A 21849-nucleotide genomic window follows, 5' to 3' on the forward strand; every position below is an offset into this window, starting at 1 on the left:
AATCAAAAAATGCTTCTGTATTGTACCACTGAAGCAGTAGGTTGTATATGGTGGATCAGTTAGCTTCGTTTATCTTTACCAATCTGCTGCAAATGTTTATTCGAACCAATGTTGGTTAAGAGTGTTTGACGGTTCCTTGATTGAACAAGACGGATTTGCTTCCACTTCCACCCTTAAAATGTCGTGTCTAAAGTAGTTGGTGTTCCTGATCAGTACGAGTCAGAAAGATCAAAATGAAAAGATCAGAACTTAGAAAACTAGCTTGGGCATTTATAAATGGCTAATGCACATGGATAACACTGAAAATGTTTTTGGTAGCAACTGTTGTGTTACTACCCTTTCAAAACTCAAAAAGCACTTGACCAGCATTCAATAAGTAACACAATTACCTTTTTTTTTTTGCCCCCTGAAAGCAGATTGGTTTTATTCAGGATTCCAATACACTATATAATCTCTCTTCACCCTGAGAGAAAATTTCTTAAACCTTTATCTGATACATACCAGTTTCCATACATTGTGATCTACATCTACATCCATACTCCGCAATCCACCATACGGTGGATACAACTAGCATCTTCTCTCCCTGTTCCACTTCCAAACAGAACGAGGGAAAAATGACTGCCTATATGCCTCTGTACAAGCCCTAATGTCTCTTATCTTATCTTATCTTTGTGGTCTTTCCGCGAAATGTAAGTTGGCGGCAGTAAAATTGTACTGCAGCCAGCCTCAAATGCTGGTTCTCTAAATTTCCTCAGTAGCAATTCACGAAAAGAACGCCTCCTTTTCTCTAGAGACTCCCAATTGAGTTCCTGAAGCATTTCCATAACACTCGCGTGATGATCAAATCTACCAGTAACAAATCTAGCAGCCCGCCTCTGAATTGCTTCTATGTCCTCCCTCAATCTGACCTGATAGGAATCCCAAACGCTTGAGCAGTACTCAAGAATAGGTATTATTAGTGTTTTATAAGTGGTCTCCTTTACAGATGAACCACATCTTCCCAAAATTCTGTACAATCACGTAAAAATACTGACAGTTTGTTCAAGAAGTGAAAAGCATAATCCTGCAACTCAAAACACACACATGAATCCAGTTGCTACTTGAATCATGTGTTTAGACAACACCTTACATATGTAAAATTAAACATTTCAGTATTAAGTGATTCAGGAATTGCCTTGAACCAACAAAATGTAAGAAAATGTGTTTATCTTTGTGAGGCATGGCTTTGTCTACTCATTAAAGTTTGAAATGATCTGTTGTGCTCTGGTGGTCACAATAGCAAACAAAACAGCTGCCAAACAGAACCTGGGGACTATTACAATCATAGCAATCTGGAGTGATACAGGAGAGTGATGTAGCTGAGCCACAACAAATTTAAAACCAAACCCGCATAATCACACAGATGAAGGTGGGAAGTGTTATTCCCCACTCTTCTGGCTACAAAACCCTCTTTTTCAACATAACCCCTGTTATATGTGACAGCCTTAAGCCACCTTACTAGGAGGGCCTGTATGACAACATGGTACCAATCTACTGGTCGATGCTGGAGCCAATGTCTTACTGCACGAATAACCTCCCCATCAACAACATAATGCTTCCAGTGGAGGGCATACATCATTGGGTAAAACAGATGGAAGTCTAAAGTTGTGAAATACGGACTGTAGGGTTGATGAGGAAGAACTGTCCAATGAAGTTTTGTGAGGACCTGTCAGATGTGCAGACTTGTGTGAGGCCTTGCACTGTCATGGAGACAAACATGCTGAAGTCATTTCCTCAGTTTCCTAAGGGCAGCAGTGGTACACTTCAGAGTTGATTGTTGCACCACGAGGAAGGATATCAAACAGAATAACCCCTTCATAGTCCCAGAAGACTGCCACCATAGCTTTACCGGCTGAGGGTGTGGCTTTGAACTTTTATTTACAGGAGAGAGAGTGATACCACTCCACAGATTACCCTTTTGCTTCCGGTTTGAAGTGGTGAATCCACATTCCATCACCTCTGGCAATGTTCAAGAAAAAATTGTCATGATTAGCTTTGTAACATGAAAGCAGTTCTGCACAGATGGTCTTTCATTGCTCTTTACGGTCTTCTGTTAGGCGGCGAGGAACCCAGCGGGCACACATCTTCAAGAACCCCAACTAGTGGAAGAGTGTAACAGCACTACCAACAGACGTGTTTTGTTGAGCAGCGAGTCGTTTGATTGTGATCTGTTGATCACCTTGAATGAGTTTGTCCACATGTTCCAACAATGCAGGAGTTACAGCTGTGTGCTGTGGGTCGGGATGCAGGAGATCAGACAGGATTGTCCCACCTTGCTGCAATGATGACAGATGCCTCACCCAACGACTCACTGTGCTTTTGTTCACTACTGGCTCCTGAAGACAGCCTGTGCGTGCCTATGAACATCTGTGATGCACTGGTTTTCTGCCAAAAGAAGCTGAAATTTGCTGAGAAAAAAATGTGTTTCATTACTTATTGAGCACCCCTTGTATAATGCTGGATATGTATCTTTTCTGGTGTTTGGCTAGCCAGTTCATTATGAATTGAAGAAGAAGAAGGAGCTGAATAAACAAGTCACTAATTGTAAAATGTCTTTGGCATACAAACGAATATTGAATATAGATATGGACAGAAACGACATTACTTTCCCGTCCCTCTAATATTATATATAATCCACTGCTTTAGTTCAATTGGTGGCCAGCATGTACACACACACACACACACACACACACACACACACACACACACACACACAAATAAACAAATCGCCTATACGTAGCCTAAATCTCATTACATACAAACCGAAAATTGTCTATGGGGCATAGGATGACCTAACAGCACAGAATTGCAACTAAAGTAGTAGTAGTAGTAGTAGTAGTAGGCATTCATGCGAAGTAAATGCATTTTATTATGTACTGAGGAACAAGATACTTCTGTCATTCCATTAAAAAGTTGAACATCAGTAAAATTTTCCCAAGTTGTTGGATGCTTACATAGTAATGACAAATGAGGCAGAAACACAAACATTAATATTATTTTACTGACCCTCTAATAAATATCTGAAGAACAACAGATTATCAACGCTCAGTAAAACTGTAGAAACAGGTACTGAATTTAGAATGAAAGCATTCACACAAGTTCAGACCTTACAAAATCTGCTTGTAGCATCGCTATGACACTGATATGAAATGCTATACAACACTTCATTTTCAAATATAAAGAATATACAGCAGTATGTATGTTTTTGGATACGGTCTGCCTTTAGCAAAACACAATTTTGTTTTTTAACCCAAACATGTTTCACTGCACTAGCAGCATCTTCAGTTGGCTTTTATTTTATGGCTGTTAAAGAATGTTCTTTTACTATTTGTATACATGTAAATATTAGTTTTTAAATCGTAATTACAGATATCTGAAAACACACACAAAACATGAATTCATACCTTTTTACCACATGGTGTGGTTTTCCTGATGTATTATGTTTCTACAGTGACTGTTTTGTTTCACAGTTTGTCACCTGCAACCACTTACACCTTAAGGTAGTCAAATTATTTAAGCCAAAATTACGATTTGAAAATTGTTATGGCTATGCCTAAAATTAATTAATTCTGTGTGTTTGGAGAAGGGGGGGGGGAGCTCTATCAGGGTGTATACGTGGACAAGGAAAAAAAATTCCCGGATTTCCCGACTAAGAATACAATTTCTCCCCGATGAAAACACACTTTTTCCGTGTCATTTTCCCTCAGAACTGTAAAACTTATCAATCCTTTTGAATGGTTATGTTTTTATGTGTGGGCATAGAATTTCCCAGCACTTTATAAAACAAAACTCAGGGAAGAAACCCCTTTTGGAAAGATTTTTGATGTTCAGCAACATGTACGCTGCATATTTTCTTATTAAAGAAGTATAAATTCAAATTCCATCAAACACCGCATGTTCCTTTCCGAACCATTGCAATGCGCTTTTGTAAGCCAGTCATTGCTCATGTCATGTGATCTCACCAGCCGTTGACAGTGGATATTCAGACCCCAGGACACATGATGTAGTCAGCTAATAGCAACATCACTGTGAAGTAGCACGGATACACAAACAGGGAAAGTTAATGTTTTAAATTAATATACAGGGTTATTACAAATGATTGAAGCGATTTCACAGCTCTACAATAACTTTATTATTTGAGATATTTTCACAATGCTTTGCACACACATAGAAAAACTCAAAGTTTTTTTAGGCATTCACAAATGTTTGATATGTGCCCCTTTAGTGATTTGGTAGACATCAAGCCGATAATCAAATTCCTCCCACACTTGGCGCAGCATGTCCCCATCAATGAGTTCGAAAGCATCGTTGATGCGAGCTCGCAGTTCTGGCACGTTTCTTGGTAGAGGAGGTTTAAACACTGAATCTTTCACATAATCCCACAGAAAGAAATTGCATGGGGTTAAGTCGGGAGAGCGTGGAGGCCATGACATGAATTGTTGATCATGATCTCCACCACGACCGATCCATTGGTTTTCCAATCTCCTGTTTAAGAAATGTTTCTGCTTTAGCCTTTTCCGTAAGATTTTCCAAACTGTCGGCTGTGGTACGTGTAGCTCCCTGCTTGCTTTATTCGTCGACTTCCGCGGGCTACGCATGAAACTTGCCCGCACGCATTCTACCGTTTCTTCGCTCACTGCAGGCCGACCCGTTGATTTCCCCTTACAGAGGCATCCAGAAGCTTTAAACTGTGCATACCATCGCCGAATGGAGTTAGCAGTTGGTGGATCTTTGTTGAACTTCGTACTGAAGTGTCGTTGCACTGTTATGACTGACTGATGTGCGTGCATTTCAAGCACGACATACGCTTTCTCGGCTCCTGTCGCCATTTTGTCTCACTGCGCTCTCGAGCGCTCTGGTGGCAGAAACCTGAAGTGCAGCTTCAGCCGAACAAAACTTTATGAGTTTTTCTACGTATCTGTAGTGTGTCGTGACCATATGTCAATGAATGGAGCTACAGTGAATTTATGAAATTGCTTCAATCATTTGTAATAACCCTGTACATAGCGTTGCTACAAAAAAAAGCAAAGTCTTCACATATAATACTGATCTTTTTTGCGTGTGTTACACTTTAAGATATATCATACTAATGTGCCAGTAAAAGTCCAGTGACTTGTGCTCAAAGTTTTCCACAAATAAATTCGCTACAGCAGAGGAGAGAGAGCTTTAAGAAATTCATCGTACATAGTTCAACTTGCGTAAAAGGAAATTTACTTTCAAAGTAACACTTTTCAAACCACCATTCGCAATATTTTCACACGACATGTCAGAAATAGGTTTGTTTCACTAGTTGTCAGAGAGCGCCAGATAACAGGCACCACCGCGCTTTGGCAGTTACTATGACGCAGGACGCCCGAATGTTCATACGTGTAAAACATTAAAAGATCTTACATTATGTCATAAAAGCAAAAAGACATCAGAGGATACTCCAAGAGCATCAGAATTTCGTGAACCATACTAAAATGGCACATTTAAAGTGCATACTTAAAGAGCACATTCATATATCCAGATTCCCAATGCAGTAGTGCTCGAGCTGATATTAAGCTTTTCAGTGTGGGTTTCAGGATGTAAATTTTCTTGGAGTACCAGTACTGTATTAACTCATTTTTGATTCTTTATTATGGCACAATGCCATACATGCTAGAAGATGAAATAGTGTGCTTGAAATGCAGCGAGCAGTTGAAATTAGCCAATAGTATGGAACTAAACACTTCGTTTCAAACACATTGACTACCTCAGCGTAAAAGGTTAATAAAAACCAAATTTGTTTGGAAAAGTGACAAAAATAACTTCATTGTTCTACAAGGCAATTAATGCATGACTGTCAGAAAAGTGGAAATAAAATAAAATCTGAAACTAATAACATCTATTGGCCTTCCATAATTATGTGAATGTATTTTAATTCACTTGATAGCTCCCGGCCACAGAAATCCGTTTTGTTTTCATTTGACGTAAGAGCAGTAAACGAAGAAGAAACAGCAAAATCACTAAATGTAAACACTGGTCACGTGGAGACGACACACTTCCCCACTGTAACTCAGACTGCTCTGTGCATCAGCCCTGGATCTATGATATTTCCGAACCTGGGCAATACTAAGACAGTGCCCCCACCCCCTCCCTCGAGCATTTGAGATATGTCGCCAAAAGTTTAAAAAATAGAATTTTCAAAAATATGTTCATTTTCTAACGCACATCTTTCTGAAGATGTCTGATACATAAAACGTATATGTTTGAGGAAATGTAAGACACGTTATTTGGCCCTAAGTGTGCCAGAGTGCAGTGCCATCCCTCTTCACAAGCATTCTTCTATCACCCGTCACTGTATTTCGCTCCGTGGAATTTAAACGTGTATATTTTGTATTGGATGCCATCAAACTATAATCAGGACAGTGGAAATTGAAATGTCTTCAGAAAATTTGCACTCTTTGTTGCCTGTTAGCTAAAAACTTTCTGTTTTGGGTAACAAAATTAAATATAGGAGACAAAAAACCAGTAAAGACAAGAGACAAGCAAGACAGTACAGATTTCTTCAATCATTAGCTCCTAGCATTGTTTTCTCTCTAATCTTGCTACAGCTTTACATGGCGTGCTTTCCTTTCTGCGAAAGAATCTATTAAGTCATCAAAGTTCGTCAAACATTTTGCTACATGAAAAATCGAAACATCGTTGTCTAATACTGCATAAGCTGTTAATACAAATAGTACCCAAGAGTGGTGTGGTTTCTTGATGTGATTACATCTGTTTTGTCACTATCTGCTTGATAAAGCAAAATAAGCCTTTCTAACACTGCAGAAATTGTAACACACCAAATGAACGAGACTGTTTTGGTACAAATGGTCATTTTTATAACATGACAGAATATAATTCACGAAGACCAACATAAAATGCCTATTAGGCCTATTACGAGCAAAAAGCTTTATGTTAGAAAATAGTTTCACATTTCACTCATACACTCCAGTTTCTCGAGCATGAGGTTGAAAAGTAGTAGTACCAGATTTTTATATAAATTTGGAATCGTCATATTCTTCCCTAATTTGTTTGATGTCCGTGTTTCTTCTCCTTCCTCGTTCTAACAGACAATTTTGTCATGACTAAATGCCTTTGTCAAAACTTATACGCTGATTAACTTCACTAACCCTGCCAGAAGCACCGGTTAAGTTATCCCTGATTACTCTCCGGTTAGGAGTTGTTATTTTCGTACAAATCATTTTGCGCGCTACTTCCAGAATAGAACTTAAGCGGCTGCTAGATGGGGGCTGTACAACTGGCCCTTACTAGTGTAGCGATCTGGTCAAAAATTTTCTGACATATTTCATTTTCTTAGATACACCAAGAAGATAATACATAATCTTTCTTACCTGTTATTTCTGTTAGTCGTTTATTTACACTCTGGTAGTCGGACTCTATGGATTTCCCTAGTAACTATAACAACGCTGATCATTCGCAAACCCAATCAACAACATAATCAGACAGCGATTGGCGTTCACTTGTTCGGCTTTACTCCACTCAGCTTGTATAGCCCAGTCCCCTTTTGCCTGCAGGAAAGTTTATTTCTAGATGCGACGATGATTCCCCCAACAGACATCACATACACTATGCACGCATTCAAAAATCAACTTAGATTCATTCAGAAATCAACTTTCAAGAGTGTGTTCAAAAACCAACAGGGATGCGTTTCAAAATCATATGACTAACCGATAAACCAACGTGCGCTGGATGCTAGGCGCTTTGTGAAACAAAGTTTTTTCACCTGAAGAATATGAATTTGCCCCCGCCCCCCTCCCTGCAAATGTCTCCCGGGTCAGATACCTGCTAAAACAAGGGCTCAGTTGATATAACACATTCTGAGGCATCAAGGAATTGTCAATTAATTTCGTACTGGAAGGAAGAATAAGGGGTGGGGGTGGGAGTTGTGGTGGTGGTCATGAGGGAGGAGGGAGGAGGGAGAGGTGGTATTAGTGAGAGGGGGTGTGGTGGTATTAGTGAGGGAGGGGGGGAGGGGGGAATAAAGTGAAGATGACGAGACTTGAGACTTGCACAGGATAGAGTAACATGTAGATCTGAAACTTCCTGGCAGATTAAAACTGCATGCTGGACCGAGACTCGAACTCGAGACCTTTGCCTTTCATGGACAAGTGCTCTACCAACTGAGCTACCCAAGCACGACTCACGCCCTGTCCTCACAGCTTTACTTCCGCCAGTACCTCGTCTCCTACCTTCCAAACTTTACAGAAGCTCTCCTGCGAACCTTGCAAGACTAGCACTCCTGAAAGAAAGGATATTGCAGAGACATGTAGATATGCATCGAACCAGACTTCAGACTGAAAGAGGAGAAGAAAATAACAATGCTAATTTACTAGATAACATTATTAAAAAGAGAGAACAATTTACAGTTCTTTTAAATTCTTGGAAAAAAAAGTTTTAAGTGGTGCAAACATAAAATCTATTTCACAACATTTATACTTAATTATTCAGTTTCACAATTGCCACTATTTAATATCAACCTCACAACTGACAACAGTTAATGATTACTACTTGTTATAAGGCTTACCTGCATGTTCCAACAGGTTTGGGCAAAACAACACCTGCAGTATATACAGCTTGAAAAATTCCACACAGGTTCACACGACGTGTTATTTCACGAATTAGAACTGGTGCAACTCTTTTTGATCTCAGCTTTTTATGTACACATAGGAAGTTTATCTCAACCATTTTCCGCTGTCTAAAAACAAACCATCAGAAACTAAGTGAATCATGGGATAAGAAAAATGAACTTTAGTAAATTGACTTAGTTATAAAATTTCTCAATGAAATGCATTTCTGTGTTAATTACACAAAAATATTCCAATTTGAAAAAAAAAAAAAGCAGTTTAATAACGAACAGGATACATCTATCAGTGTCACTGGGCATGACAATGCAAAGACTGGCTCCAGCTATCAAATATTCATAAATTTGAAACTACAGAACGTAAGTGTCAATAAATTTGGCAGGCTTAGCAGTACTGTGGTGTTACTTTTAACTGAATTATAGTTGGAAAGGGGCACACCACTTCTTGCCACTATGGTAATTGCACCACCCAAAATTAGAAGTAATTTCTCAGGTCCTGACAACAGACACATCAACTGTAGCAGACTCTTTGGTCAGACTGCACAGCATTAAAACCTATATCATTAAAATGTGATTGCAGCTGTATCTGGATGTTTATGACAACAATTTTACTACATTTTCCACATGGCAAAGTCAGATGTGCCAAGTATTTTCAAATACTGGAGGCAGATTCCTCTAGCTATGTCTAGTTACTTTTCATTTAATATCAGTATAATTAGATACTATAACTCATATATTGAGTTAAAAATTTAACACTCATTGTTTGATATTATTCGAATTACATAGGTACTCTAAAGGAAAATCTCAAGGACTAGTATTTTTCTCATTGCATGTTTTCTTATTATGCATAAATGGTACATTCTATAACATAAAGAATGCAAACGAGTGGAAATTTCACTAGACTTGCACCAACAAATGAAACAATTCAGAAGTAGTTCAATTACAATACAAAAATCCAACTGCATTTTTCGCTGCCAGTTGACCACATAATATGAAAAATGTCAACAGTCACCAAGATCTAATTTGGGCAACAAGTAATTGGGTCCTATTGAGTATCACATTCAGGTTACACCAGAAAACCACTGTAATAAAAAAAAATTGAAACATGGAAATTCACTACGTAAGAAGAACGAAGTTTATTATACAACAGTGATCTGGCTAATGTACTAACACTGTACACATCCAACTCAGCATAATTACACACCATTCACATATGAACATTTTTTGTTCTCCTATCATTATTCCTAAACATCACAATCATGAGCACAAGTCTTTTTCCCCAACTCTGTAAAGCTGACTTAACAAAAAATTTTCATCCCGAATGAGATTTTCGCTCTGCAGCAGAGTGTGCACTGATGTGAAACTTTCTGGCAGATTAAAACTGTGTGCTGTACAGAGACCCCAACTCAGAATCTTTGCCTTTCGCGGGCAAGGGCTCTACCAACCGAGCAACCCAAGCACGACTCATGACCCGCCCTCACAGCTTCAGTTCTGCCAGTACCTCATCTCCTACCTTCCAAACTTCACAGCTCTTCTGGTTCGGAGAAGAGCTTCTTCGAAGTTTGGAAGGTAGGAGACGAGGTATTGAAGATGTGAGGGCAGGTTGAGAGTCGTGCTTGGGTAGCTCGGTTGGTACAGCACTTGCCTGCGAAAGCCAAAGGTCCCGAGTTCAAATCTCGGTCCGGCACACAGTTTTAATCTGCCAGTAAGTTTCAAAAATGTTCATTTTCACTAAAATGTTAATAATAATTTTTAGAATACGTTAATACAACTTACTCATTATATAGCCTCAGCATAGCAGGAATTGCACTTATAAAACCTACTAAACGATTGCTCTTAATTACACGGACACCACAGTGCCACTCTCTTTTCCACCCAGGAGGTTGTAGCGCCCTGCGAAGAAAAGATACGTGTAAGAACAAGAATTTGCAACACCCAAAAAGAGAAAATAGTTACTCCTTTGTGACAAGGCACTAAAATCTGGATAAACAGAAATCACATAATAATAATCATTTTATTAATTTAGTATAATCATTCAATTAATAGGAGGAAGTGGTTTGTCTTTTGCTCGAGTGGCGGACGAGGTTCCTGTCAGCAAACAGGTGATCAATTATGAACAACAGGCTTGCAGGAAGGGATGTAATTAGCCACACAGTGATTTTGAAAATTTACAGGAAACCTACATAAGTGAAAGTTAGAATTTCAATCCAGCTCCTCCCAATTATATTGAGTATTTAATTGTTAACCCTCTGTGATCTATATTCCACATCAAAACAGCAGGAATTCAAAATTAATTTTAGTCCAGTTCTACTCTTTCTACTCTCCAAGTATATAATTTACTGGAAAGTTACAAATATAGATAAAAATTTCAAGTTAATATTTGACTGTGTCTCTCGTGATGATGTCTGTGTTTATGAAAACATGACTTGAGAAGCTGTTATGCAAACACAGTATACACACATTCATAAGGGCATCCTTTGGGTCTTTTACAAATCAAAAATGTAGAACAATGGAGGCAGCATGTCTCTAAGCACTTTAACATCACCATATTGTGTGGCGAAGGTATTACCATATCTGCAGCACACCTCTCACGTTTGTTTCCAGAAAGGATACAGTTCTTAAGCTAGAGAATACCAAGCCATGGCCATAAACATAAATGCCCCAACTAATATGGATGGCAGCTACAGGCCTTAGTCGAGTGCTAGCTTTTGTTACTGCAGCAGCCACATTAGAGGACACTGTTTTCATCTGCGATGTTTGACAAGCTTCTCATAAGAAGCAACTTATTTTTAAATTTCCTCTGTGCTCTTTAGCTTAAAGTCATTAATGTCATGTTTATCTGTTTATTTATCAGGCACAGTTTTGGATTTTATTTACTGTGCAGTACATAGTATCACTGTTTGCATTGTGCCAGGCATTTGTTTTGTGTTTGAACAGCCATTGCAGTAGCTACAGGCCTCACACTTTTGTTACTGCAGCAGCACATCGCTCATTAATTTTGCACATGTTTGTTTCTGCTGTTTTCAGTATTAATAACAAATGTGACAGCTGTGTTTGGATGTGAACTGAGTTGGTGACCCTTCACTCACAGCTCCAGGAGGTGTTGGCTTCAGTCACACAGCTTGAAGCTGCTGCCACTGGGCATCACTGTGGAGGGCCAGATGTGAAGATTTGAGGAGCATTCAGCAAATCCCATGTGTCGCCCGGTCAGTTCACTACTGTGGCCACCTTGGCTACTGTGTACTGAGGTTGACCCGTCACGTATGGTCAAGTGGGAATTCATTCCAAGATGCGGAAGGCATCGGCAGACTTTCTGAGTGGCTGATCGGAGGGCCCCTCCCCAGTTCTTCGGATGAAACAGGTTTTGGGTGCTATCTGTTGCTGATGATGTCCCCGAGATAGATTGGTTGCTCACTCTGTTCTGTGAAAAGCCTCTTGGCCCACAAGATCTCGGCTTTCACGCACAACAGGTTTACTGGTAGTTGGGAGTTCCAATGTTAGGTGCATTAATGGGGTCTCTTAGGGATATGGCTGCCAAGGAGGAGAAGGAATCCAGTGTGCACTCTGTGTGCAAACCAGGAGGAGTCTTTCCATATATGAATAGGATGCTTCCAGACGCTGTGAAGAGCATGGTGCAGCCATCTGCAGGTAGTGGCTCATGTTGGTACCAATGATGCATGTTGCTTTGTATCAGAAGAGATTCCGGTTTCTGGTAGCTAGCTGATGTGATAAAACCTGCCAGTCTTTCTCCCAAGAAGAAGAAGGGGCTCACCATCTGTAGCATTTTCAACAGTACCAACTGGGCTCACCACGTGTAGCATCGTCAACAGTACCAACTGTGGTCCTTTCGTATAGAGCCGAGTGAAGGGTCCTGAATTAGAGGCTCTGGTGGTTGTGTGACTGTTGGCTGTAGATTCCTCGAATTGAGCCATTGGGTGACTGGTTTCTGGGTTCTGCTTAATAGGTCACAGGCCCACTACACACAGGATGTAGCTACACAGGTAGTGGAGGCTGTGGAGGAGGCGAATTGGTGGTTTTCTTTAGGTTATAGGGTCCCAGGAACTACAGAAAGGGCATCAGTATAAAAGCGTGCAGGGCAAACACACGAAGGTACACTTAGCAACAGTCAGTATTGTAGTTGTAAAATATTGTAGCTGTGTTGGAAAAGAACCAGAGCTCCACATGCCAACAGAAAACAAAGATAGAATTCTTATACACACAGAAAGTTGGCTAAAGCCAAAAATAAGTTCAGCTGAAATTTTTACAAATGACCTAACAGTGTTCAGAAAGGACAGATTAAATACAGTTGGTGGTGGAACATTTATTGTTCTCAGAAGTAGTTTACCTTGTAATGGAACTGAAGCAGATAGTTTCTGTGAGTTAGTATGGGCAGAGGTTATACTTGCCAATTGGAATACATTATTAATTAGCTCCCTAACTATGCCAAGCAGTTCAAAGAAAACTTGAGTTATTTCAAATAGGTACCCCACTCACACAATTATATTTGGTGACCAATTCAATTTACATTCAATATGTTGGCAAAATACACATTTAAAGCTGGCGATAGGCATAAAATGTCATCCTAAATTGTACTGAATGCTTTCTCAGAAAATTATTTTGAACACTTAGATCAGGAGACTACTTGAAGTGTAAATGGTTGTGAAAACAATTTTGACCTATTACCAACAAATAATCTTGAGCATATAGCGAGCATGATGACGGATACAGGGATTAGTGACCACAAGGCTGTTGTAGCAAGACTGGATACTGCAACATCCAAATCTACCAAAAATAAAAATACAGTACATTTATTTAAAAAAAAGCAAATAAAAATTTGCTTGACACCTTCCTAAGAGGCAGTCTCCTCCTCTCCTTCCAATCTGACTGAGTAATTTTAGACCAGATGGGGTTTGAATTTAAAGAAATGGTATCAACAGCAATTGGGGTAGATATACCAAATAAATTAATAAGCGATGGTACTAATTCTCCATGGTACACAGAACAAGGCAGAACACAGTTGCAGAAGCAATAAAAATAGCATGACAAATTTAAGAGAATGCAAAATCCCAAGACTGTCTAAGTCTTACAGAAGCTCCAAATTTAGCATGAACTTCAATGTGAGGTGTCTTGAAATCTGGCACAAAACCCAAGGAGATTCAGGTTGTACGTTAAGTACACCATTGGCAAGATGAAACCAATGCCTTCATGATAACAATGATGACAGTGCCACTAATGCAGAATTACTAAACACAGTTTTCCACCACTCCTTCACCAAAGAAGACCAAGTAAATATTCCAGAATTCAAATCTGGAACAAGTGCCAACATGAGTAACTTAGAAGTAGACATCTTAGATGTAGCAAAGCAGCTTAAATCACTCAACAAAAGCAAGACCTCCAGTCCAGATTGTATAGAAGTCAGGTTCCTTTCAGAGCGTGCTGTTATGATAGCTCCATACTTAGCAATCACGCACAGCCCCTCGCTCGTCGAAAGACCCATACCTGAAGACTGGAAAGTTGCACAAGTCACACCAATACCCAAGAAACGAAATTGGAGAAATCCACTGAATTACAAATTCTTATCACTAATGCTGATTTACAGTAGGATTTCGGAAAATATATCGTGTTTGAACCTTACAAATTACCTCTAAGAAAATGGTTTATTGACAAATACTCATCAGAGATCCAGATAATATCATTCTTGTGAAACAGAAGCTGCTCTTTATTCTCACAAAGTAATCAGTGGTATCAACAGGAAATGTCAAATTGTTTCCACATTTTTAGAGCTCCAAAAGGTTATTGACACCATTCCTCACAAGCGACTTCTAAGTGCCTGTGGAGTATCATCTCAGTTGCATGACATGATTCTTGATTTCCTGCCAGAAAGCTCACCGTTTGTAGTAACTGATGGAAACTTATCAAGTAAAACAGAAGTAACACCTGGCATTCTCAAAGGAAGCATTATAGGCTTTCTGCTGCTCCGGATCTACATAAACATCACAGGAGACAATTTGAGCAGCTGTCTTAGATTGTTTGCATATGATGCTGTCATTTTCTATCTTGTGAAGTTACCAGATGATCAAAAAAATTGCAAAATGATTTAGACATAATATCTGTATAGTATGAAAATGGAAATTAACTCTAAATAATGGAAAGTGGGAAGTCATCCACATGAGTACTAAAAGAAATCCACCAAATTCCACTTACACAATATATCATATGAATAACTAAATTGGAACATTCACATAGATAATATTGTGGGGAAAGCAAACCAGATACTGCAACTTATTGATAGAACTCTTAAAAAATTCAGCTGGTCCACTAAAGAGACTGCTTACATCACAAGCGTCCACCCCGTTCTGAAATATTGCTGTGCGGTGTAGAATCCGCAACAGATGGGACTGACAGAGGATGTCTACGATGTTCAAAGAAGGCTACCTCATTCATATTATCGTGAAATAGGGAAGAATGCCATGAACATGGTACATGAATTGGGGTGGCAACCATTGAAACTAAGTTGTCTTTTTTCTCCCAGGATCTTCTCATGAAATTTTAATCACCAACTCTTTTCCCTCCGATTGCAAAAATATGCATAAGGAGAAATCATGATGATGATAAAATAAGAGAAATCTGAGCCCACACAAAGATTTAAGTGCTAATTTTCCTGCATGCCATTCGAGAGTGGAACGGTAGAGAAATAGCTTGGAGATGGTTCAATGAACCCCCTGCCAGGCACTTAATTGTGAATTGCAGAGTAATCATGTAGATGTAGAAGTAGATGAAAATGTGAACAAAGTAATAGACAGATTACATTATGACTGTGTAATGTCAAAGATTAATACTATCACTGAACCTGCTGTCTCTTCGTTACTCAACATACTGATCTGTACCTCATTATCATACACTACACAGATTGAAATCAATATCCCAGTTAACGATGAACAGTCATTTGAAGTAAAATTCACATTGTCATAGATCTTATTCCAAATGTTTTCTGGGACAGAATGAGTTTCATGTACATGGTCTGACTGCTGCATGTGCAAGGTTTATATATAGTCCATGTCTCCTCTTACATCATCAAAACCTGCACTCTCAATATCTTATTGTTGCCACGCAACTGCACTTTTGTATTCACACTCCATTGCAACTTTAAGCGTGTTGTTAGGATTTTAAATACAGCAGAGTTGAGGAAGGAAGGGAGGGAGGGAGGGAGGGAGGGAGGGAGGAACGGAGAGATATTCTGTAAATGACAAAGTCTTTAGTGACTGACGTGTCACATCTGTTTCACGGTATATATGATCTTTAAAAATGGCATAATTGACACTGTCACAAGTCAAATTCTGGGTTGTCACATTTTTTCCAGAGTTTTTAACATGCACTGTGAACGATTTTGGCTGCTCAGTTTACATTTTTGCTCAGATGAAACATTCAACAAAAAGTGTGGGAACAGTAGCACACTATTAACATAATTTAACACTGTTGAGTTAAGGTGTAGTGATTTTTTGCAAGTCAATGTTGAATAAACACATGTGGTGAGATTGTATGTAGAAACCTCAACCATTTCACCTAAACCATGTGCAACATCTACACATGTGAGACAGTCATCAGCAATTTAAATTTTGTCACTAGTTAAATACCAATTCTGATATACTCGGTTTAATACTATCTACTGATTAAAGCACATCTATATGGGATGGAATCAGTAGCACATACAATAATGACCAGGGCCCACAGGAAAACCCACACAGTACAGTGAAAATTTTTTTATCATGTTTGTTTCTATATCAGTGCATGATGTAGTGTGTTCTGTAATATGATCACAGTCCATTTACTGTGGAGACATGAGTGGAAATAAAATTACTTTTCTTGGGAGGCGGGAGGGGGAATGTATCAGTTGAACAACTAGACGACGCTCTGCTGGCCGCACAGAATGTTCCTCTATCATGATGGAAATCCTTCATATTTTACCTTATGTGTGCACCAACATTGCATCTCCTGTTCACGTAAGTTATGAATTATCTGGCCACCAATGTATCTAAAATCAAAGCAGAGCCTTATTTTGGGATTTGGACAAATGTACAGAAGATAGTTGGATATGAAACTAACTACTAGGTCGCCTAATGAACACTGTTGGCTTCATTTAGAAATGGAAGCTACACTAAGGGAAGAAATATGACATTTTCCATTTGCCAGAGAGTATGACAATAAACTAAAGTTGATGGACGTTTCTTAAATTTACTTTGAACTGTCAAATATATATTAGTAACTCCAAAAACTAACAATATAAAACCATTCCATAATGGTTATAAATATTCACTTTGGGAACTATTTGAAATAAAGCCTATGTCTCTATGAACATTTTTGCTTCATATGACAGTTTGACCACCATCTGAAATTTGGACCTCTTCTCCTAGAACTTTCTAAACATATTATTATGATGTAATGAGAAGTTTTGGTCATTCCGTATGTGTATAAACAGGGGGAGGGGAGTCAGGAGGGAGTTAGGGTGGGAGCTGGGGAAGGGGGAGGGGGGGCGGGAGACAAAATTTTAATAACCCACTAAATAGTGATTTCAGTGTTTTATGTCCCTATCCACTTCTCAAGCACTGCAATGTATGTGTGTGATGGCTTGCCTTCAGTTATTAAAAACGTTCAGAACCACTTTTCAGCTGTGTGTTCCCAGGTCCTAGTAACTGACTATAGCATCATTACATTGTACACCTTTCTTGAATTTATTTTTGACGATGCTGGACACATCTTTCAATATTATTTATTGTAATTCACAGCATAAAAGACATTCATTTACTTATTTACTCTTTGTAGGGAACAATAATTGTGCTGTTTTCCAAACAATGCATAAGTGCTATTCACCTTTCAGACTTTGATGATAATGAGGTCCAAAGGCTGCAACTGAACTGTTTAGTCTGCTAGAAAGAAGACTACTTCTGTTTCTCAACTGAATGTTAGGCTGACCTGGGCACCTATGATGAAATAAGACAGTATATCAGTTCTAAGAGTCATTTTCTCAGCACAGAAATTATTTTTTATGCTTCATACCCCCACTCAACCCCATCATTCTTCTCTTTTAATTGTGTCTAATGTAGAGTCCAACATTTTAGCAAAACAGCACAGCAGAAGTGGTTAAGTCAGTTTTTTCTTATGACCACTTCCTTCTTTAAGACACAATTTGCAAGAAACATGCTGACGGAGAGACAAGCCATGCCCACAACAAGGAGGAGCAGAAACTGTCCAACATTGTGTCCCTAACAGTTGCAGAGCACCAGTTTTGTTTTGATTGGAAATGTAAAATGTAACAAAAACAGATTTTCTTGCAAAGCTGAATGCATAATACACTTACAGAATGCTTTTGGCCACAGCCTTCATCAGCTAAAGAGAAACACACACACTTTATGCACACAAGAAAGCACACCTCGTGCAGACATAACTGTCACCTCCAGTAGCTAGGCCTAGCCCGAGCTGCTGGAGATGGCGGTGATGTGCGCATGAGGTGTGCTTGCTTGTGCATATGAATGGTTTTTTTTTTCTTTCTTTTGCTTACAAAGGCTGTGGCCAAAAGCTTTCTTCTGTAAGTATTTTAATTGTGCCTGTCTGCAACTTAATTTGTGTTCTTTACGGTAGGTAGCAATCTTTCTTTCCCTACATTGCTGATATGCTACCTGTGTGTGTGTGTGTGTGTGTGTGTGTGTGTGTGTGTGTGTGTGTGTGTGTGTGTGTGTCAGTAAGAGGGAGATGTGTTACCCGATGCATTTAACAAAACCACATGATTCCTTTATATTGCGGGTGTTAAACATTTAATATTAGTTTCTGCGGTATAGCACTTATGACAGCTCTATTCTTATTGAAATCATTATTAAGGGTGATAGGGAACATAAAAAGTGCTAAACAGTGAGGACAGTAATTTTGTGTAATAATTATCTATAATACTATACCAAGGAACGTGGCTGTTTAACATTGTCACTAAAAATCTCAAAACATACTTCAGCATTTACTTCAAATTTTGACATTATATTCTAATAAACTTTCAAATGAATATAGGCTATATACATTTCTAAAGAGCAATGTGCAGGTTTTCTGTTAGAACTAACTCAAAAAAAGGAAATGTCGTGCTGTGCTCTACTGTTAAAATGTTTAGTTTCTTTTCTTTCTTGCAGTCAGTTTTAACTACAATATCAGGGGATTTAAACCATCAGAAAAAAAATTTTTACCCATATATATTCTCTCTCATTATATGTATTTTTAAACAAAAATTGTGTACACAACAGTGTGCTGTTTTGTTTCCTCCCTTCACTATCAGCTTATGATTAGAAAACTACAATGGAATATGAATTTGCAATAACAATGAACAAGGCTCAAGATCAGAGAGAGGGGGGAGGAAATGGACACAGACGGGAAAGGAGGGAATGGAAAGAGAGAGGGGGAGGAGGAGATTATGATGTATATCCATACATATTTAGAAATTGTGAAGCATTGCCGAGTTTGCTTCTTTAAGACAACATCATAAACAGAAACAGTCCTTACGCAACACATTCTCCAGCACTGCTAATACTTATGGGAACATAGCTGAATCATGCTGAGCAACACTATGGAGAGGATGAGGGATAAAAAGAAACACACACTATTTAATAGTTCAAGAACATTTGAGTTGTAAAACAAGTGTTCACTATTTCCCAGATGAACAATAGTGATAGGATGCAAATGTGCTTACTTTGCAAAATTTTGCCACTATGGAACATTTTCCCTTGAATTTGCAGGGAAAGTAATTACCAAATGAAACAATGTACGAAATTTTTTTAAAATGATTTTGTGATGCCTTTAGGTAACTTTTCTTTATTTATATGTAGGGTTCTACAATTTCAGTCTAACACCATTTTCACATACCTAAAACAGAAGCATTAGACACTGAATTCATTGGTATATCACTCATGAATTAAATGTAAGAACAAATCATGTGTCAGAGAACATTCTTTAATGGCGAGCGCGTGCGCACACGCACACACAAAAGCTCAAAAAGTATTGTGGTCCCATAATAATGAACAAACATATTTCCAGACACATAGAGCACTATGTATCCTCAACTAACCTTCTACTAGCTAGGCCATAATCCTCCTAGTATATCTTGGGATATGACTTGTTCTTAAGTTTAATTCCTGAGTGATACTAATGCACTCAATGCATAATGCTTCCAGTTTAGATACTTGAAAATAGCCTAACACCAAAACTGTACAATTGTACATCAAATAAAGAAAACGTCAACTGAAGGCCTCACAAAATCATTTAAAAAAGTCATTGCAGCTGCAGAGAGAGTCACAATAAAAGATAATGTCTGTGATTTCTAGTAGTAACACCTTATACAATATTTAACAATAATCTCATTTATAATTTCTCACATACTAATGTTGCTGTTTCCACACAAATCCATCAATGCATTACTTTACACTCACAAATAAATTTCAGCAAAAACTCAGTAAGATACAAAACAGAGATAAAGCAAATTTCTGGTTTCTGCAGCATTAATATCTCCTCAAGTTCAGTCTCTACTGCTTTTAAAATTCATAAGAAACAAAATCAACATTTTTACTTCTCATTTCTGGGAATGCACTGTTTGTAAATTTAATCACATAAGGAAGAGCATGACAATTACTCACATTTCAAGTGTACGAAACTGTGTTTGAGAAAGAAAATTATTCATCTAGTCAAACAACGAAAGTTGTTGACCATTTTTAAGTTATTTGTATCTCAAAATGTATGAATGACCTATAAATAACAGTACAAAAAAGTTTGGATATAAGATTTGGACATACAGTCTTCCTAAATATAAGTAGCTTGAGTATAGTAGTTTGAGTATAGTGAATGTGACAGAATATGGTCTACTTACATGCAAAAATTACAAAATTTACACATAAGCTCCCAGTTTAGAAATACTGTTAGAGCAAAACAGTTTTAATTTGACAAAATATTGCAGTGAAATTGCAGAAACTCAAGTTGTCCTTTTATTAAACTACAGTGCAACAGCACCAAGAATTTGTGAAAGTTTCACAATTAGGCAATGAGGTGTGGTTCTCACCGAGATGATACAATATGCAATATAACCTGTGATGCGACTCCCAACATGACACAGAAGCAACCTGAATTGGTGGCTCACATAGAAAAGTAGCTGAAGTGACTTAACTACATCAACATTATACTCTGCAAGCCTCCTCGTGCTTTTTGGCGGAGGGTACTTCTGGCACCGCTAACTGATGCCCCCTCAACACATTTCACTCAAAAACCGAGTGTGGGAAGAATGGCTGTCAGCAGGCCTTTGTATCAGCTCTAATTTTCTTGTCTTGTCCATTATGCGAGATGTATGTGGGAGGAAGTAATATGTTGTCTCAGTCTTTCTGGAAAGTACCCTCTCAAAATTTCAATAGTAAACCTCTCTGTAATGCACAATGTCTCTCTTGTATTGTTGAGCACTTCTGTAATGCTCTTTCACCGACTAAATGATTCTGTGACTAAACATTCCACTCTTCATTGGATCTCTCTCTCTCTCTCTCTCTCTCTCTCTCTCTCTCTCTCACACACACACACACACACACACACACACACACACACACACACACACCCCAATTCTACCTGGTAAGGATCTCATACTGATGCACGACACTCAAGAATCGATCAATCAAGAGCCTTGAATGCTACTTTCTTCATGGAAGAGCTACAGTTCTTTAAGATTCTTCCTAATAATGTCAGTCTGGTATCTGCATTTCCTACTATTTGTTCTATGCGACCATTCCACAGCCCTTCCTGACAATGGGAATGACCTGTGCTTTTTTCCAGTCACTAGGTACCTTATATTGCCACAGCGAACTACGATAAACTGCTGCTAGTAGGGGAGCAAGTTGTTCTGCATAAGCTTATAGGTATCTCATCTGGTCCTGATGCCTTTTCACTAGTAAGTGGATATAGTTGCTTTTCTACTCTGAATTGGTTATCTTTATACCTGCCACTTCGACATTCATACGATGGTTGAAAGGAGAGACTGTGTTAAAATCTTCCGCGGTGATACAATATCTGAAGACCGAATTATGTATTTCAGCCTTATCGGTCATCTTCTGTTTTGATGCCAGCAAGGTCTCAGAGTGAATGAAAAGATGATTTCGAACTGCTTATGGGTTTTACATAAGTTTAAAATCTCTCTGGCT

General features: G+C 38.6%; 1 protein-coding gene across 1 annotated transcript in view; it reads right to left on the minus strand.

Moving 5' to 3' along the window:
* The window catches only part of LOC124554904 (glycylpeptide N-tetradecanoyltransferase 2-like), an 86234-nt gene that overhangs the window by 24469 nt on the left and 39916 nt on the right, over positions 1-21849 (minus strand). The window contains exons 6-7 of the mRNA XM_047128593.1: positions 10424-10540; positions 8591-8761 (exon numbers count right to left, since the gene is read on the minus strand). Of these exons, the coding sequence (XP_046984549.1) occupies positions 8591-8761; positions 10424-10540 (288 nt within the window). The remainder of the gene's footprint in view (positions 1-8590; positions 8762-10423; positions 10541-21849) is intronic.

This window comes from Schistocerca americana, chromosome X (genome assembly GCF_021461395.2).
Source record: "Schistocerca americana isolate TAMUIC-IGC-003095 chromosome X, iqSchAmer2.1, whole genome shotgun sequence".
In the NCBI taxonomy this organism is placed as follows: Eukaryota; Metazoa; Arthropoda; class Insecta; order Orthoptera; family Acrididae; genus Schistocerca; species Schistocerca americana.